The 15,778-nt window shown below is 45.1% G+C and overlaps 1 protein-coding gene and 1 long non-coding RNA gene across 3 annotated transcripts in view; one reads left to right on the forward strand and one right to left on the reverse strand.

Moving 5' to 3' along the window:
* The window catches only part of LOC138768201 (uncharacterized), an 860,246-nt gene that overhangs the window by 704,238 nt on the left and 140,230 nt on the right, over window positions 1-15,778 (reverse strand). The gene's annotated exons all lie outside the window — the stretch shown is intronic.
* LOC138767326 (galactosylgalactosylxylosylprotein 3-beta-glucuronosyltransferase 1-like) overlaps window positions 1-15,778 on the forward strand; it is a 107,124-nt gene that overhangs the window by 70,433 nt on the left and 20,913 nt on the right. The window contains exons 1-3 of one of the 2 annotated variants that reach the window (XM_069944797.1): window positions 1,688-1,748; window positions 2,527-2,674; window positions 15,111-15,643. In XM_069944797.1, the coding sequence (XP_069800898.1) occupies window positions 2,563-2,674; window positions 15,111-15,643 (645 nt within the window). In that variant the 5' untranslated portion in view covers window positions 1,688-1,748; window positions 2,527-2,562. Of the gene's footprint in view, window positions 1-1,687; window positions 1,749-2,526; window positions 2,675-15,110; window positions 15,644-15,778 lie in introns of those variants that run through there. The other variant, XM_069944796.1, reaches the window with a different exon arrangement.

Raw genomic sequence — 15,778 nt, forward strand, 5'->3', positions numbered from 1 at the left:
GGGCCCCAGAAATGCCAAGACCGCCCCTGATCCTACCACATAGGTTACAGCGGATGTTCTTGCAGATGGAACTGGCATGGCCGACCTCCCCACACAGGTTGCACCTCAGCACCGTGCACACACTTGCCACATGACCCAGTTTACCACACTTGAAGCATTTCCTAGGCTGCCCAGGATAGAAACAGACCCCCTTCTCTCTCCCAATGAAGAAAGAATTGGGGAGATGCAGCGTGATGTTATTGTGCTGGCGTAGTTTCACCAGTGCCCGCCACCCTCCAGTCCAGATACCATCATCATCACGGGCTTTGGTGAGGTCAGACATGAGGTCACAGTGTCGCCTGAGCCATACCACTATATCCTGGGGGGGAACAGACTCATTCCAGAAAATTATATTTACAGTAGCGGTATCGGGCTTAGAAATGGGAATGAGCATGAAATTACTCCAGCTGTCTGGGACTTGTGGTGCCAATGCTGTTATTACTAGGACTTGTAGTCCATGTGCTGCTGTTTGAGGGAAAGGTAAACCATGACCTCCATCACTGTCCACAGTCTTACACACAGATGACGCTCCATTATCCTGCTGCTGTGCAGTGTTGGCTGGAACTTGTAGTGCCTTTACTGTTACTCCTGGAACTTGTAGTCCATGTGCTGCTGCCTGAGGGTCAGACACAGCATGATCCCCATTACTATCCCCAGTCTCACACACAGATGACTCTAAACTGTCCTGCTGCCGTGCAGTGTTGGCTGGGACTTGTAGTGCATGTGCAGTCTGGGGGGTAGGTTGTTGCTCAGGGACAGCCAGAGATGTTTGTGGCTGCTGTGGTCCCTGCTGGTGTTTCTTGCCCTCCTGGAACACAAAGCTTGGGGCCTGCAGGATGACACGTGGCCCTCGCTGGGACATAGACGCAGCGTCTGAGGGTCTGGACTGGGATGATACAGTCTGAGCTTGGGCAGCAAAGCGTTCCTGGTTGTGGTAAGTCTCAGCCAGAGGCCCCATCCTCTCCAGGACACAGTCCATCTCCCTCACCACCTCAGCCAGCTCAACGCTCAGTGAGTGCAGCTTAGCATCATACAGGGTGTTACTCTCAGGGTGGACAGTTTTAAGGTTGTATATACAGTCTATCTGTAACTGCAGCATTTGTTTATGGTGTTTAAGCTCCCCCATCCTCCTTACCAGACCTGGGATCTCCTCCGCCATCTGCAGCTCAGGTGCTCTCTCTGGATCCTTCTCCTCAGGTGTAGGCCTCTGTGGTCTCTCAGGCTGTTTGCTATCACCTGGTTCCTGCTTTGCTGCAGATCTGGTCTTGCCGTGACCCACCATCCTGGAGACCATCACCTGCTGCCTGATGTTCTCCTGCAGGGTCTGTCTCTCCAGAGATGTCCTCTTCTGTCTGGGTGCAGGAGTGGGGGGCTGTGCACCTGCTGCTTCTCCTGCTTGTCTCACCATGCGTTCACCTTGCTGGCTTGGCTTTGGGCTTCCTGCTGCTGCTGTTTCTTTAGTTGTCTTTCTGACTTCCATCTTGAAATCTTTCTTTACTATACTTTTGCAGCTTACATTCTCACTGCTGCTTTGCTTACTGGACACTCTGGGATTTTCATCCATTGTAGAATGCTGGGAGTTGTCTCCCAGTGTAGGCCTTGGAGCCTGGGCCTCGCTTGGGGAGCTTCCCCACCCAGGGTGGCCCCGCCCTGGGCTTTCTCCAGGCATCAGAGCAATGCAGGAGAGCTACCAACACACCTCCTCACAGGTAGGAGGCAGTATTATAGTAGTTATATTCCTGTATATAGGAGGCAGTATTATAGTAGTTATATTCTTGTATATAGGAGCAATATTATAGTAGTTATGTTCCTGTATATAGGGGGCAGTATTATAGTAGTTATATTCCTGTATATAGGAGCAGTATTATAGTAGTATATTCCTGTATATAGGAGCAGTATTATAGTAGGTATATTCCTGTATATAGGAGCAGTATTATAGTAGTTATATTCCTGTATATAGGAGCAGTATTATAGTAGTTATATTCTTGTATATAGGAGCAGTATTATAGTAGTTATATTCCTGTATATAGGAGCAGTATTATAGTAGTTATATTCTTGTATATAGGAGCAGTATTATAGTAGTTATATCCCTGTATATAGGGGGCAGTATTATAGTAGTTATATTCCTGTATATAGGGGGCAGTATTATTGTAGTTATATTCCTGTATATAGGGGGCAGTATTATAGTAGTTATATTCCTGTATATAGGAGCAGTATTATAGTAGTTATATTCCTGTATATAGGGGCAGTATTATAGTAGTTATATCAGCACAAGCCATTGAGAAAGTAAAAACCAGCGGCACTCACCAGGTTAATGCAGTGATGGTGATTTATTGATAAGATGTTATATAAGATGTTATAAGTAGTTATATTCTTGTATATTATATATTATATTATAGTAGATAATAAGGATGTGACTAGAATTGAGTGTTTAAATAAGTTGAACATTAAATCAAATAAAATAATCAATGTTCTTTTTTCCTGCAGGTAAAGAAATGATCTATCAGGGACAATCAGAGCAGCATGCTGAGGAGACGCAACCTTCTCACTACACTTCTCATTGTCCTTCCCTGGGCTCTTCTCCTTACACTTTGGCATCAGAACCCCACCAGCCGCTACCTCACCCTTTTAAGAAGTAAGAACAATATTCTGTACAATACAATCAGTTTCCGCAGTGTTTGTACAGTGTGTACAGTCCTCTAGTGTGGGGTCAATGAATATTCTGTTGTTCCATATGGGTTATAGACGTGCGGTGACAATGGGTTATGGTATAAGTTGTACTTGTGCATTTTACCCTATAATATAAACTAAAACAAACAAAAAAGCTATTCTGTTACTTTGTGGCAGTTTCACTCGATAATGTTTATTCTTCGTCCTGTGGTTCAGAACAATTACAGAGAATTTTTACATTTTGTTTTTTTACCTCTTTTACAATTTTATTAAAACCTTTACAAACAGTTTATATCCGTTTTACATTTTATATGACATATTTTATATAATTTTTTTATTTTATATTATGTAATCTTTTTTTGGTTTGTTTTATTATTCCTAGGAGATTTGAATAAGCATTTCCTTGTTGGATTGTACTGCAGTTTATTGCAATCAGACTGATCTATTGTAGTATACTAACAGTACAAATAGAGCAGCCCCCCTGCCATCTTAAAGGGGTAGTTCACAAAAAAAAATTCTTTCACATCAACTGGTCCCAGCAAGTGCCAGAGATTTGTAAATTATTTGTATTTTTATTTCTATTTCAAATCTACCAGTCTACCAGTACTTATCAGCTGCTGTATGTCCTACAGGAAGGGATGTATTCTCTCAGTACTAAAGTGTCACTGTCATTTTTTTTTTACAGGCGATTTTAAGAAACTTTGTAATTGGGTTTATTAGGCAAATCTGCCATTATCAGCATTCAAAAAGCCTTTCCCCAGGTGCCCCCTCCCTCCTTGCTCTCTCTCATTCACTGCTCATTATCAGGAAATCTCGACTCTTTTACATCAGTCAGGCCTTGTGTAACCTATGGAGAGGGGAGGAGGGAGATTAGTCGCCAGTAGAGAACTTTTTGTTGTCCTGTTTTGGTGCCTCATCTCCCTCCACCCCTCCCCTCTCTATAGAGAACAATGAAGACAGGGGGGAGAGCTTCAAACTGCTTTTTCATGATAAAAATGCATTTTTCGGCTAATAAACCCAATTACAAAGTTTCTTAAAATCGCCTGTACTATTGATTTCTGCAAAAAAAATTTAAATGACAGTGACACTTTAAGAGCAGTGGATTTGCTGCTGCTCTGGACAGTTCCGGGCATGGACAGAGGTGGCAGCAGAGAGCACTGTGTCAGACTGGAGAGAATACACCACTTCCATTCATCCATCAGATGATAAGTACTGGAAGACTGAACATTTTTTAATAAAAGTAAATTACAAATCTCTGGCACATTTTTTGATAAATTACCCCTTTTACTACCCAGTACTCTACAATCACGGGGCGGGTGTGTTAATCAGAGGCTAGAGGGGACCATAACCCCCATTCAAACTACCTATATCTCAGTATTGACCATGGCATCTAGGTTAAAGGGGTTGTCCGGCGATAAAAAATTATTCACAGAATAACACACATTACAAAGTTATACAACTTTGTAATGTATGTTATGTCTGTGAATGGCCCCCTTCCCCATGTCCCACCACCCCCACCCGTGTACCCGGAAGTGTGGTGCGCTATACATTACCTATCACGTGCCGACCATGGTCTCCGATCGTCAGCAGTGACGTCTTCTTCGGGAGGCCGGCGGATCTTCCCGAGTGCCGGCCACCCTCTGCAGCGTCATCCGAAGCTCAGCCGCGATTGGCTGAGCATAACTGTGCTCAGCCAATCGCGGCTGAGCGGCTGATGACGCGGCCACGTCATCAGCTGCTCAGCCGCGATTGGCTGAGCACAGTTATGCTCAGCCAATCGCGGCTGAGCTTCGGATGACGCTGCAGAGGGCGGCCGGCACTCGGGAAGATCCGCCGGCCTCCCGAAGAAGACGTCACTGCTGACGATCGGAGACCGTGGACGACACGAGATGCGGTGAGTATAATGCACCACACTTCCGGGTCTAGCGTGGGTGGGGGGAAACACGGGGAAGGGGGCCATTCACAGACATAACATACATTACAAAGTTGTATAACTTTGTAATGTGTGTTATTCTGTGAATAATTTTTTATCTCCGGACAACCCCTTTAAATGGTGAGGAACGTAATTTCTGGCCACTGCTACTGGGTCTCAGTCTCTGTTGGTCTCAGTCACATATTAGGGGTTGGTAAGGGGAGGTGTTGATAGGCGGTCAAATGGGACCACAACCCACATTCAAACTATTAACCATGGCATCTAGGAGGCTAAATGGTCAGGATCAATGTTATCTCCAGTGCTGGCCACTGCCAATGGGTCTCACAGGCAATTGTATGTCAGGGGTGGGAAAATGATGTGTCGATCAGAGGCCAAAGAGGATCACAACCCACATTCATACCACCAACACCTCACTATAGGCATCTAGGAGGTTAAATGGTCAAGATCAAAGCCATTTCAGATCCTGACCACTGCTGCTGGTTTCAGTTGTAATTGGATTTCAGGGGTGTTGATAGGAGCCAAAGGAGATCGCAACCCATATTCAAACCACCTAAATCTCACTTAGGTCTATAGCATCTAGGGGGTCCAACGGCCAGGATAAAAAAAAATCTCTGATCTCTGCCTACAGATTTCAGTTGTAATACACATCATTATGCCGTAGTACATCAAAAGTCAGGAAGGGGTTAAAAAATTTAGAACTCCTTGATGCCAGGAAATACGACACATATCTAAGCGGATTACAATGCTAGGCCAGGCAGGGGTTAATTCTTTCCCGTCTTGTTCCCCTTTGTGCCAGCGACTCCTCAGATCCTTCCTTCCTCCGCGGTTACATAATGTGATATATTTGGGTAAAAAGAAACCTTCTAGAACAAACAGAAATGATTCAATATATTTATAGATTCTGTCTTTGATTAGACTAATCTCCGCCAGCGGCCGCCTTGGCATTAATCACGGCTAACCAGCCATTGATATTAGCCGCATGCATTGGCACATTCTGCTGATTAAATGGAAATGTTCTTGACCTTTGTATCGTCAGGAATAAGAGCGGACAGCGGGATTCAGTCACTCTCTTACACACAAATCTCATCCCTCCTCCCCCGAGAAGGTGATAACCTCTGTAAAAGGAAATATTCCTGTCTACAAATAATCAACGTTCCCTTAAAACACCAAAATTATACCCATTTTCTAATGAACGTTCACTTTTTTCTTACAATTGTTTATCCAGCATTAGAAAAACATGGCCACTTTCTCTCAGAGACAGCGCCACCCTGGTCCTCAAGTTGGGTGCAGCTTTTGCAACTCTGTTCCATTGAAGTGAATGGAGGTTCCTTACAACCTACAACTGACCTGGAGACAAGAACGGTGCTGTCTCTGGAAGAAAGCGACCATGTTTTTCTAACACTGGATAACCCCTTTAATAATTATATGATACTCTAGGGGCCGGTGTTCAGTTGACACAACAGTCTAAGGCTAGGTTCACACTATGTCTTTTTTTGGCCGTTCAACATTTTGAGGTCAAATGAAGGTCTGTTATTCGAAATCATGAACATCATTTCAAAATAATGGCCGTTATTTGGCCTCAAAATGACGTCCTTCTAAAGAGAGGGCCGTCAAACGGCCAAGAAAAGACATTGGGGGAAATTTATCAAGGGCTTCGCGCCTATTTTTAGGTGAATATTTTGTTTTTTCACCGATTTTTGGTCTAAATTCTATTTATGAACCAGTATTCAACAGGTGAATATTTTTTAGATGTGACTTTTCTTTAATCTGACTGTTTTTGCATATTCACCCAAAAGTTCTGATAATCTGAGATTAGTGCCCAACTTATCATTTGCGACTTTTTAAAAGTCTGGTCAGTGCCAGGGGAATATGCTTGCGCAATTTTTGCTTTTTTTGCGCCTTTTTCTGCGACTTTTTACTTAGATGCAATCCCTATGGCAGTGCTACAATTTATTAAAGTCACAAGATATTGGAAAAAAATAGACATCAATCCCCATTAGAATAGTCACACAAATTAGACTCCATAATGAATGACCCTCATTGAGTGAACCTAGTATAACAGTCACGTAAAGGAATGGAAAATAAGTATAAACACTGGGAAATAAAATAAGGCTGGTTTCCCAATGTGTATAACAATAGCCCACCCTGAGACTCCACCCACTTGACATAGCCACACCCACACTGATACTATAGCACGCCCACACAGATTGTCCGAATTACTAATTTATAGCTACGATAGCGGGATTGAAGGATTAGGTTAATACATGTTTTTTTTACTCCCTTGTTTGTTTGATTTGGAAATATTGAGAAACTATAGAATAAAACAAAGAATCAGAATCTTAAATTTAAAAAATTCTGGAATTTTTTTAATTGTTCATTTTAGTCAAGGTCTAATTCGGTCATGACGGCCTTTGGTTTACACTTAGATTCGAAATCGCCCAAACTGCCCTGAAGAGTCGTGTTGTATGACTGAGGTCTCCTAGGACTGCACCAAACCTCCTTCAAGCTCTTCAACATCAAGACAGTGTAACCCTAGGGCTATGTTCACACACCGTGAAAGTGACGTACGTTTATTCGACAGAAGATATTTTATACATGATCTGTATGAGTAACAGCTGGTATTTTAAGATAATTGTTGTGTGTGAACATAGCCTAAACCTAGGCCCTTCCTCTGACCTTGTAAAACTCCATCAGAAACATTTGGGGGGAATTTATCACCACATTTAATTACAAAAATTTGCCCAAAAATCTTTTTACACCAAAACCTACACAAAACCATTGATAAATCCCTTCCTTCTATCCCTCCTACTATTCCTCTATTGTTTTGTGTTGGGTTTATATCACTAGAGCCTAAAACGTTCCTAGAATCCACAAGGTCCTTTCTTTCCCGTAGGCCTGTTACTTTTATGTGGATTAAATTGTATCTTTGTAAGTTTTTACTCTTTATAGGTTTTTAAGTGTACCCCTAACCCCAGATAAATCTGGCTTGGCTTAAAGAGGATGTACCATCAGGTACACGCTCTTTAAAATGATTCATAAATTAGACGGTGCCGGCACAGGGAAGCCGGTGCCGTGGTCCTTTTTTTGAACCGCGTCCTGGTTCCCGTGTGCGGCACCACTCTATTCATGGTTACTGGGCCGGGGGTGGAGCACTGGAGGCGGGCCGGCCCGACCTTGTTGGGAGTAAACCCCTGCCACTCCATGACACGGCTCCATTGATTCTAACCGGTTACCATGAATAGAGCGGCACCATACGCGGGAACCAGGCCTTGGTTCAAAAAAAGGACCGCGGCACCTAAAGGTACATCCTCTTTAAACCCCCTCGAAACATTTGCCCCCATAGGCACCGGGCCATTGAGTCTAATGATTAATTCGACCCTATTTTTAGTGTTTCGTTCATATATTTTCACCAGTGGGGATTAGGATTTCGCACGGTTGGGCCGATGGTGACAAATTTGTTGGATCTTTTCTTTACAGCAGCCAGAGCTCCTTATAACATAATTGTATCTTTTTAAGTTCACTTATAGAACTGAACCCTTAACCCCTAGAAAACCCAGCCTGGCTTTAATATTTGCCCCCCAGGCACAGGCCCATTGACTCTAATAATACATTTGCCCATATGTTTTTCACATTACTTATAGGATATTTTTCCTGCTGACAGTCCTGCTATCTGACAGCTGAGAAGCTTTACCAGACTGTATCTTGTTGCCAGGTGACTGCAAGAATCATTTAAAAAACAGGAGGAAAGTGATTGCATCTCACATGTGCGGCGGCCGCATCGCTTCTAACTGTGAGAGGATTAGTCCAAATGTATCTGCAAACCCCACGTCACATATGAGGCGACCATGATACATATCATCCCGAAATGTGTATGGGATTTATCCGGCATGTCCATGACTTAAACCCCTTAGGGATGCGGCCAGTATTGGCCTTAAGCACATAATGATTTTTTCTTTTTTGTCTGTGTCCGCTATGGGTGATGCGATCACGGGGGGAGATCCCTTCTTCTTACCAAGCCGGGTAAATAAATAACATATTTGGTATCATCATGTTCGTAATCGCTATTAAATTATCAGATTCCTGATCTCACACGGTAAACAGTGTAAATTGCTGATTTTTTTGTTGTTGCATCAAATCTAGAAAAATTGTAATAAAAAGCGATCAAAAAGTCTCAAGCGAGGTACCGATCATGAAAGTACAGATCATGCCGTGAAAAATCGCTCCTCACACAGACCCATAGACCAAAGAATAAAAGTGCTATAAGGAGGGAATAGAGACATTTTAAGGAACATTTAGGTTTTAATTTTTTAAAAGCAGTCAGATAAAAAAAAAAGTTATGTAAAAAAAAAAATACATATCCTTGTAATCATACCGACTTGAGGAACATGACAGTTTTACCATAGGGTGAATGGCCTAAACACAACACCCAGCTCCCCCAACCCCCCCCCCCCCCCCCCCACACACACACACAAAATAAAAAAATATTGAATTTTATTTTAAATTTCACTGCACAAATAGCTTTTTTTTCTGGTTTTGCAAGATATATTATATAGAAAAATTAAGTCAGCCATTGCAAAGTACAATTAGCGCAAAAAATAAGGGCTCATGTGGGTCTGTAGGTGAAAAAATGTAAGCGCTATGGCCTTTTTTACACAAGGAAAAAAATAAGGCGCAAAAGTAAAAATTGGCTCCTTTCTTAAAGGGTTAAAAGACAATAATTATTTTATTCTGCATACTCATACAAGATCTTGTTTTTTAGGTGAAATGTTGATTTTTCAAATGGCACCAGTTTGGGGTACATGTATAACTGTATACTTATGTAGAATGTGTGTGTGTGTATATATATATATATATTTTTTTTTTCATAGCACTGTAACAGGTTACATGTATTCTTCAGATGATTGTGATTACAATAATACCTTATTTATCCATTCATTTATAATTTTATGTTTTACTCGTTCCACACAATAAAACAGAAATCAGAAAAAAAATAATAATTTAATTGCTGAAATCCAAGACCTTCTGTACTACTGTATAACGTCTTCCCTTTTCCATTGAATGAGTCAAGTGACCTCTTTATTTTTTGTGTTACGACCCTTCATCCCCATCTTAGGTTACATGGGGGTAGGTGCTACAGACGCAGCTGACCACAGCATCTAAGGGGTTAAAGAGTGGTTGTGACAAGGTCACTTGTGGCCCATGTGATATAGTTACAGTGCTGTGCGAGAACTGTCACCTGTCATCGCTGTAAATGTATGATGTGGCGCAGGAAGGGGGTCACAGGTGATGTCAAGGCTGGACTGGGGCTGAAAAGCAACCCTGGCACACAAACCCCACCAGCCCACATATATCTCCCCCCGCACACACACCCATTGCACCAACTATGTTGAGCAGAAATTTTTTTAGCTTTACTATTGTTACATCATTTTCTTACATATGTGAAGTATTACTCCCTGCATATTATACAAGAGTATATAGCAGTGATATCAGATAGCAGGCGTACACAGATGCTGCAAAGTATTACACCACGCAGACTATAGAAGAGTATATAGCAGTGATATCAGATAGCAGGCGTACACAGATGCTGCAGAGTATTACACCACGCAGACTATAGAAGAGTATATAGCAGTGATATCAGATAGCAGGCGTACACAGATGCTGCAGAGTATTACACCACGCAGACTATAGAAGAGTATATAGCAGTGATATCAGATAGCAGGTGTACACAGATGCTGCAGAGTATTACACCACGCAGACTATAGAAGAGTATATAGCAGTGATATCAGATAGCAGGCGTACACAGATGCTGCAGAGTATTACACCACGCAGACTATAGAAGAGTATACAGCAGTGGTCAGCCAGTCACAGGTAGAATACAGAACCATTACAGAGGCTCTGTCCGCTCTCCTGCAGGGCCGTCTTAACCATTGGGCATGGTAGGCGGCTGCCTGGGGGCCCATGCGTCCTAGGGGGCCCCTGCCCTGTGTCATATTCCCTGGCCCTTTAACTGGGAGTGCTCCTGATCAGCGCTGGTAGATAGGGGCTGTGCACAGCTCGCTCTTGTGGCCGGAAGCTGCATTCTGCTTCCGGACACTAGAGGTCTCTCTCACCCCCTGCATTCCCGTGCGGAGCAGGAGAGTGACGTCACCAGCAGAGCCCTGAGAGGAAGGAGAAGCTGGAGGCCTGAAGCACAAAGCCTGAGTGAGTATGTGCTGATACCAGAGGGGGGAGGCTAGCTGGCAGGGAAGGGGTTAATCATGGGAGTGCTCTCTGCAGGGATGCAGACAGGGCTGTGGGTGAACTGGTAAACAGGGAGGGGGAGGGATCGGGGGTGTAACTCCTCTGAGTGTGTATATATCTCCATTCAGTGTATACAGCAATGTATTATATACTTATCCTCCTCCTGAGTGTGTATATATATCTCCATTCAGTGTATACAGCAATGTATTATATACTTATCCTCCTCCTGAGTGTGTATATATATCTCCATTCAGTGTATACAGCAGTGTATTATATACTTATCCTCCTCCTGAGTGTGTATATATATATCTCCATTCAGTGTATACAGCAGTGTATTATATACTTATCCTCCTCCTGAGTGTGTATATATCTCCATTCAGTGTATACAGCAATGTATTATATACTTATCCTTCACCTATCACTCCATTGTTGTCTCCCTGTATGTATACTGTATAATACAATATACAGGGAAACAACATGGTTCATATATAGAGAAGGGCAAAACAACATGGTTCATATATAATAGTCATGTTGTTGCCCCTCTCTATATATGAACCATGTTGTTTCCCTGTATATTGTATTATACAGTATACATACAGGGAAACAACATAGCTTATATATAGAGAAGGGCAAAACAACATGTCTCATATATACAGAGGGGTAACAACATGACTTTGCTGCTACCCCCAGTAAGCATTGCCCACCCCATCTCCACTGCACCCAATAAACATATTGCCACCTCACCTGGTCCCCTGATGTTGCCCCCCCCCCCCCCCAAGGTCACAGCAGCACAGAGGATGTCAGGAGAGGAGGGTGCTGATCTATAGGAGAGGTCCGAGCAGCACAGAGGATGTCAGGAGAGGAGGGTGCTGGTCTTATAGGGGAGGTCGCAGCGCCCAGCAGCACAGAGGATGTCAGGAGAGGAGGGTGCTGATCTATAGGGGAGGTCCCAGCAGCACAGAGGATGTCAGGAGAGGAGGGTGCTAATCCTATAGGAGATGGTTCCCCTTTATAGATGGTCTCCCTCTTTCCCCCCTTATAGATGGTCCCCCTCTTTCCCCCCTTATAGATGGTCCCCCTCTTTCCCCCCTCCCTTTATAGATGGTCCCCCTCTCCCCCCCCCCTTATAGATGGTCCCCCTCTCCCCCCCTTATAGATGGTCCCCCTCCCCTTATAGATGGTCCCCCTCTTTCCCCCCCTTATAGGTGGTCCCCCTCTTTCCCCTTTATAGATGGTCCCCCTCTTTCCCCCCTTTATAGATGCCCCCCCCCCCCGTCAGTAAATAACACAAAAATAACAAAATACAACTCACCTACCCTGCGTTCCCCCGTCTATCCTCTCTCCTTCTGCAGTCTCCGGCACATCACACAGCTCCTAGTGCCGTCTGGGCCCTGACTTCCGGTACGTGCGCTCCCAGTACCGGAAGTCAGGGCCCCAGGCGGCACTAGGAGCTGTGTGATGCGCACGCTGCCGGGGAGAGGACGGGACACCCCCGGCAGCCGCGTATCAGCCGGAGGCAGCCGGAGACTCTTGTGACCGCAAGCGAAACAATTCTTGCGGTCACAAGAGCCTGCAGTGGCGGAGGGAAGGGGGCCTCCCGGGTGGCATTATAATGTGGGCGGCGTGGCATGGGCCCCCCCGGAGCCTCGGGCCCCGGGCGTCCGCCCAAACCGCCCACATTATAATCCGCCACTGTTCTCTATAGTGCACCGACTCCGTACTCATCTCTATAGTGCACCGACTCCTTACTCCTCCATTCTCTATAGTGCACCGACTCCGTACTCCTCATCTCTTTAGTTTGCACCTCCTCCAGGTAACACAGAGGGGGCACAACCATAGTGACACTGCCAGGAGCCGCACTGTGTGACAATATGAGTGCGATGTGCTGCATCACCGGCTCTCACACACCCCTGTCCTCGCTGATCTGCCTCTTTCTTGCACAGTAAACACTTAGGGGTAGATTTATGAAAGGGTGTAAATATACACCTGGTGTAAACTGCCCACAGCAACCAATCACAGCTCCTCTTATATTTTACCAGAGCTGAAAGCTGTGCTGTGATTGGTTGCTGTGGGCAGCTTACACCAGGTGTATATTTACACCCTTTCATAAATCTCCCCCAAAGTGATATTATTACTATGTCACACAGTATTAGTACTACTATATAGTATGTGCACAGGACTGTCCTCAGAAGATGCAATATTAGCCGTCAGCAGGGGCAGACACAGACAGCAGAGGACCCCTGTGCAAAGAATGTGCCTGAGCCCCCCCCTAACCTATTTGTACCCCCACTCACCCCCCTACATAAGTGATTACACTGTAGTTACACCCAGGGACTCACAGGTGATTTCTTCTCTGATCGGAGTCGTTCACTTTCTTTTTTCTTTCACCACCATGATGATTTCTTGCAGCTACGACTCATGTCTTCTGAACCTGCCAGACAAAAACCTTAGGCTCCGCACTTTTACAACAACTTCCACTTTTTTGTGTCATGTGCAGTAAAGTTAGTAAGTATGTGGGTTGCCCCCTGTATATAGGATCCCCTGCTGTATTGCTGTACAATATAATAAATAATGATCCCCCCCTGTGCTGTCACCATAGTAATAATCCCCAGTGCTCTGCCCCATAGTAACCCCACTGTGCTGTTCCCATAGTAATAATCCCCCCCGTGCTCTGTTCCATAGTAATTATCCCCCCTGTGCTGTCCCGATAGTAATCCCCCCTGTGCTGCACCCCATAGTAATCCCCCCATGCTCTGCCCCAAAATACAGCCCCCCCATAGTAATCCCCCATGTGCTGCACCCCCATAGTAATCCCCCCTGTGCTCTTCCCCATAATACAGCCCCCCATAGTAATCCCCCATGCTCTGCCCCATAATACAGCCCCCCAAGGTAATCCCCCTGTGCTGCACCCCCAAAGTTATCCCCCCGTGCTCTGCTCCATAATACAGCCCCCCATAGTAATCCCCCTGTGCTGCACCCCCATAGTAATCCCCCCGTGCTCTGCTCCATAATACAGCCCCCCATAGTAATCCCCCCTGTGCTGCACCCCCATAGTAATCCCCCCTGTGCTCTGCCCCATAATACAGCCCCCCATGCTCTGCCCCATAATACAGCCCCCTCATAGTAATCCCCCCATGCTCTGCCCCAAAATACAGCCCCCTCATAGTAATCCCCCCATGCTCTTCCCCATAATACAGCCCCCCATAGTAATCCCCCATGCTCTGCCCCATAATACAGCCCCGTCATAGTAATCCCCCATGCTCTGCCCCATAATACAGCCCCCCATAGTAATCCCCCCATGCTCTGCCCCATAATACAGCCCCCTCATAGTAATCCCCCACTGCATTGCCAAATAGAAAAAAAAGAACATTATACTCACCTTATCCTAGAATACAGCGGGTCACTCTCTCTTCTGATGTTCTCCTCGCCTGGCAGGTGATGAGCGCGCGGACACACACACACACACATACACACACAGACGGACACAGACAGAAACACACTAACTACCTCACCTGACAAATCCCGCCCCTGCCACCGCAGCCCGCTGCCTGCCTGAAGTAGCACTCCTGCTACCGCAGCCTGCCCGACCGTATTGCACGTACAATGCGTGCGCCACGGCTGGCCGCAGTGGCCCCACGCTCCTGCTCAGTTCATTGGATGGAAGAGCGCGGCAGGGGCGGGCCGAGCCGGTGATTTTTTTTTTTTTTAATGTCATTTTTTTTTTTTATCATGCAGCCCGGGTGGCCCACAGACTGGCAACCCAGCCAGCCCAGCGGGCATTTGCCCAGCTTGCCAGATTTCCAGTCCAGGCCTGGGTGATGTAGAGCTTAAAGAACCCATTTTCTTGCTTTCTATGTAAAATAATCTTCAGTTTTTCTGTTTCCAATCCCCATCTCTCTATTGGAGAGTAGCTACAAAGAGCGTCCTTCAGTCAGGAGGACCTGTCCTGTCCTGCATTACACACTCATCCTATTGATTTGAATGAACATTGTGTAATACTTTATGTCTCCTGTAGAGGCGCTGTAGGAAAACTGACTGCAGGTTATGGCTCATCACTCCCAGCAGATACTTTGTGATCAGCTTCTTTTTAACAAAAGTAACTAGATAAGACCAACATTTCCTGATTACAGAACATTGTGCCTACACAATCTCCCAGCAATCTTTTCTTTCTTTTAGAAGATTGACAATATGGCTTATCCTAATCTCAGTCATGTTTTCTTTCTTACAGAGGAGATAGGTGACAATTCCACAGTCAAACCTCTGTTTAGCAATGTGACACAAAGCAAAGATGATTCTCTTCAATGTGTGAACCAGTACCCCACCCGAGAGAGCTCGGTGGTGGTCAGGACATACGTCTATTCAAGACCCCCACCATGGAATGCAGATATGCCAGTCATCTACGTGATTACGCCCACCTACACAAGGCCTGTTCAGAAGGCCGAGCTTGTTCGACTGGCCAACACTTTTCTCCATGTAGTCAATTTGCACTGGATCGTGGTGGAAGACTGTCCGAGAAAAACAAAACTGGTGGCTAACTTGCTCGAGAAGGCAGGAATGAACTTCACACACTTGAACATTGAGAGTCCACATAACCAAAAAGTGGGCATATCAAGGACGCCTGACGTCACTCCTCGAGGAACCGTCCAAAGGAATCTCGGCCTTCGATGGCTTCGAGACAACCTCAGCGCCTCAAGCCCACCCGAAGGAGTTGTCTATTTTGCTGATGATGATAACACATACAGTCTTGAGGTCTTTGAAGAGGTAAGTGCTTTTCCTAGAGTGATTTAATACATGCGGCTCCCCGGAGAGCCTTGGTCGGCCTTCAGACATAATAAATATCTTAATTCCTCCTTGTAATTGGCTTCCCGTAACATGCTTAATCACCTTTAATGTGGA

The sequence above is a fragment of the Dendropsophus ebraccatus genome, chromosome 11, assembly GCF_027789765.1.
Source record: "Dendropsophus ebraccatus isolate aDenEbr1 chromosome 11, aDenEbr1.pat, whole genome shotgun sequence".
Lineage (NCBI taxonomy): Eukaryota > Metazoa > Chordata > Amphibia > Anura > Hylidae > Dendropsophus > Dendropsophus ebraccatus.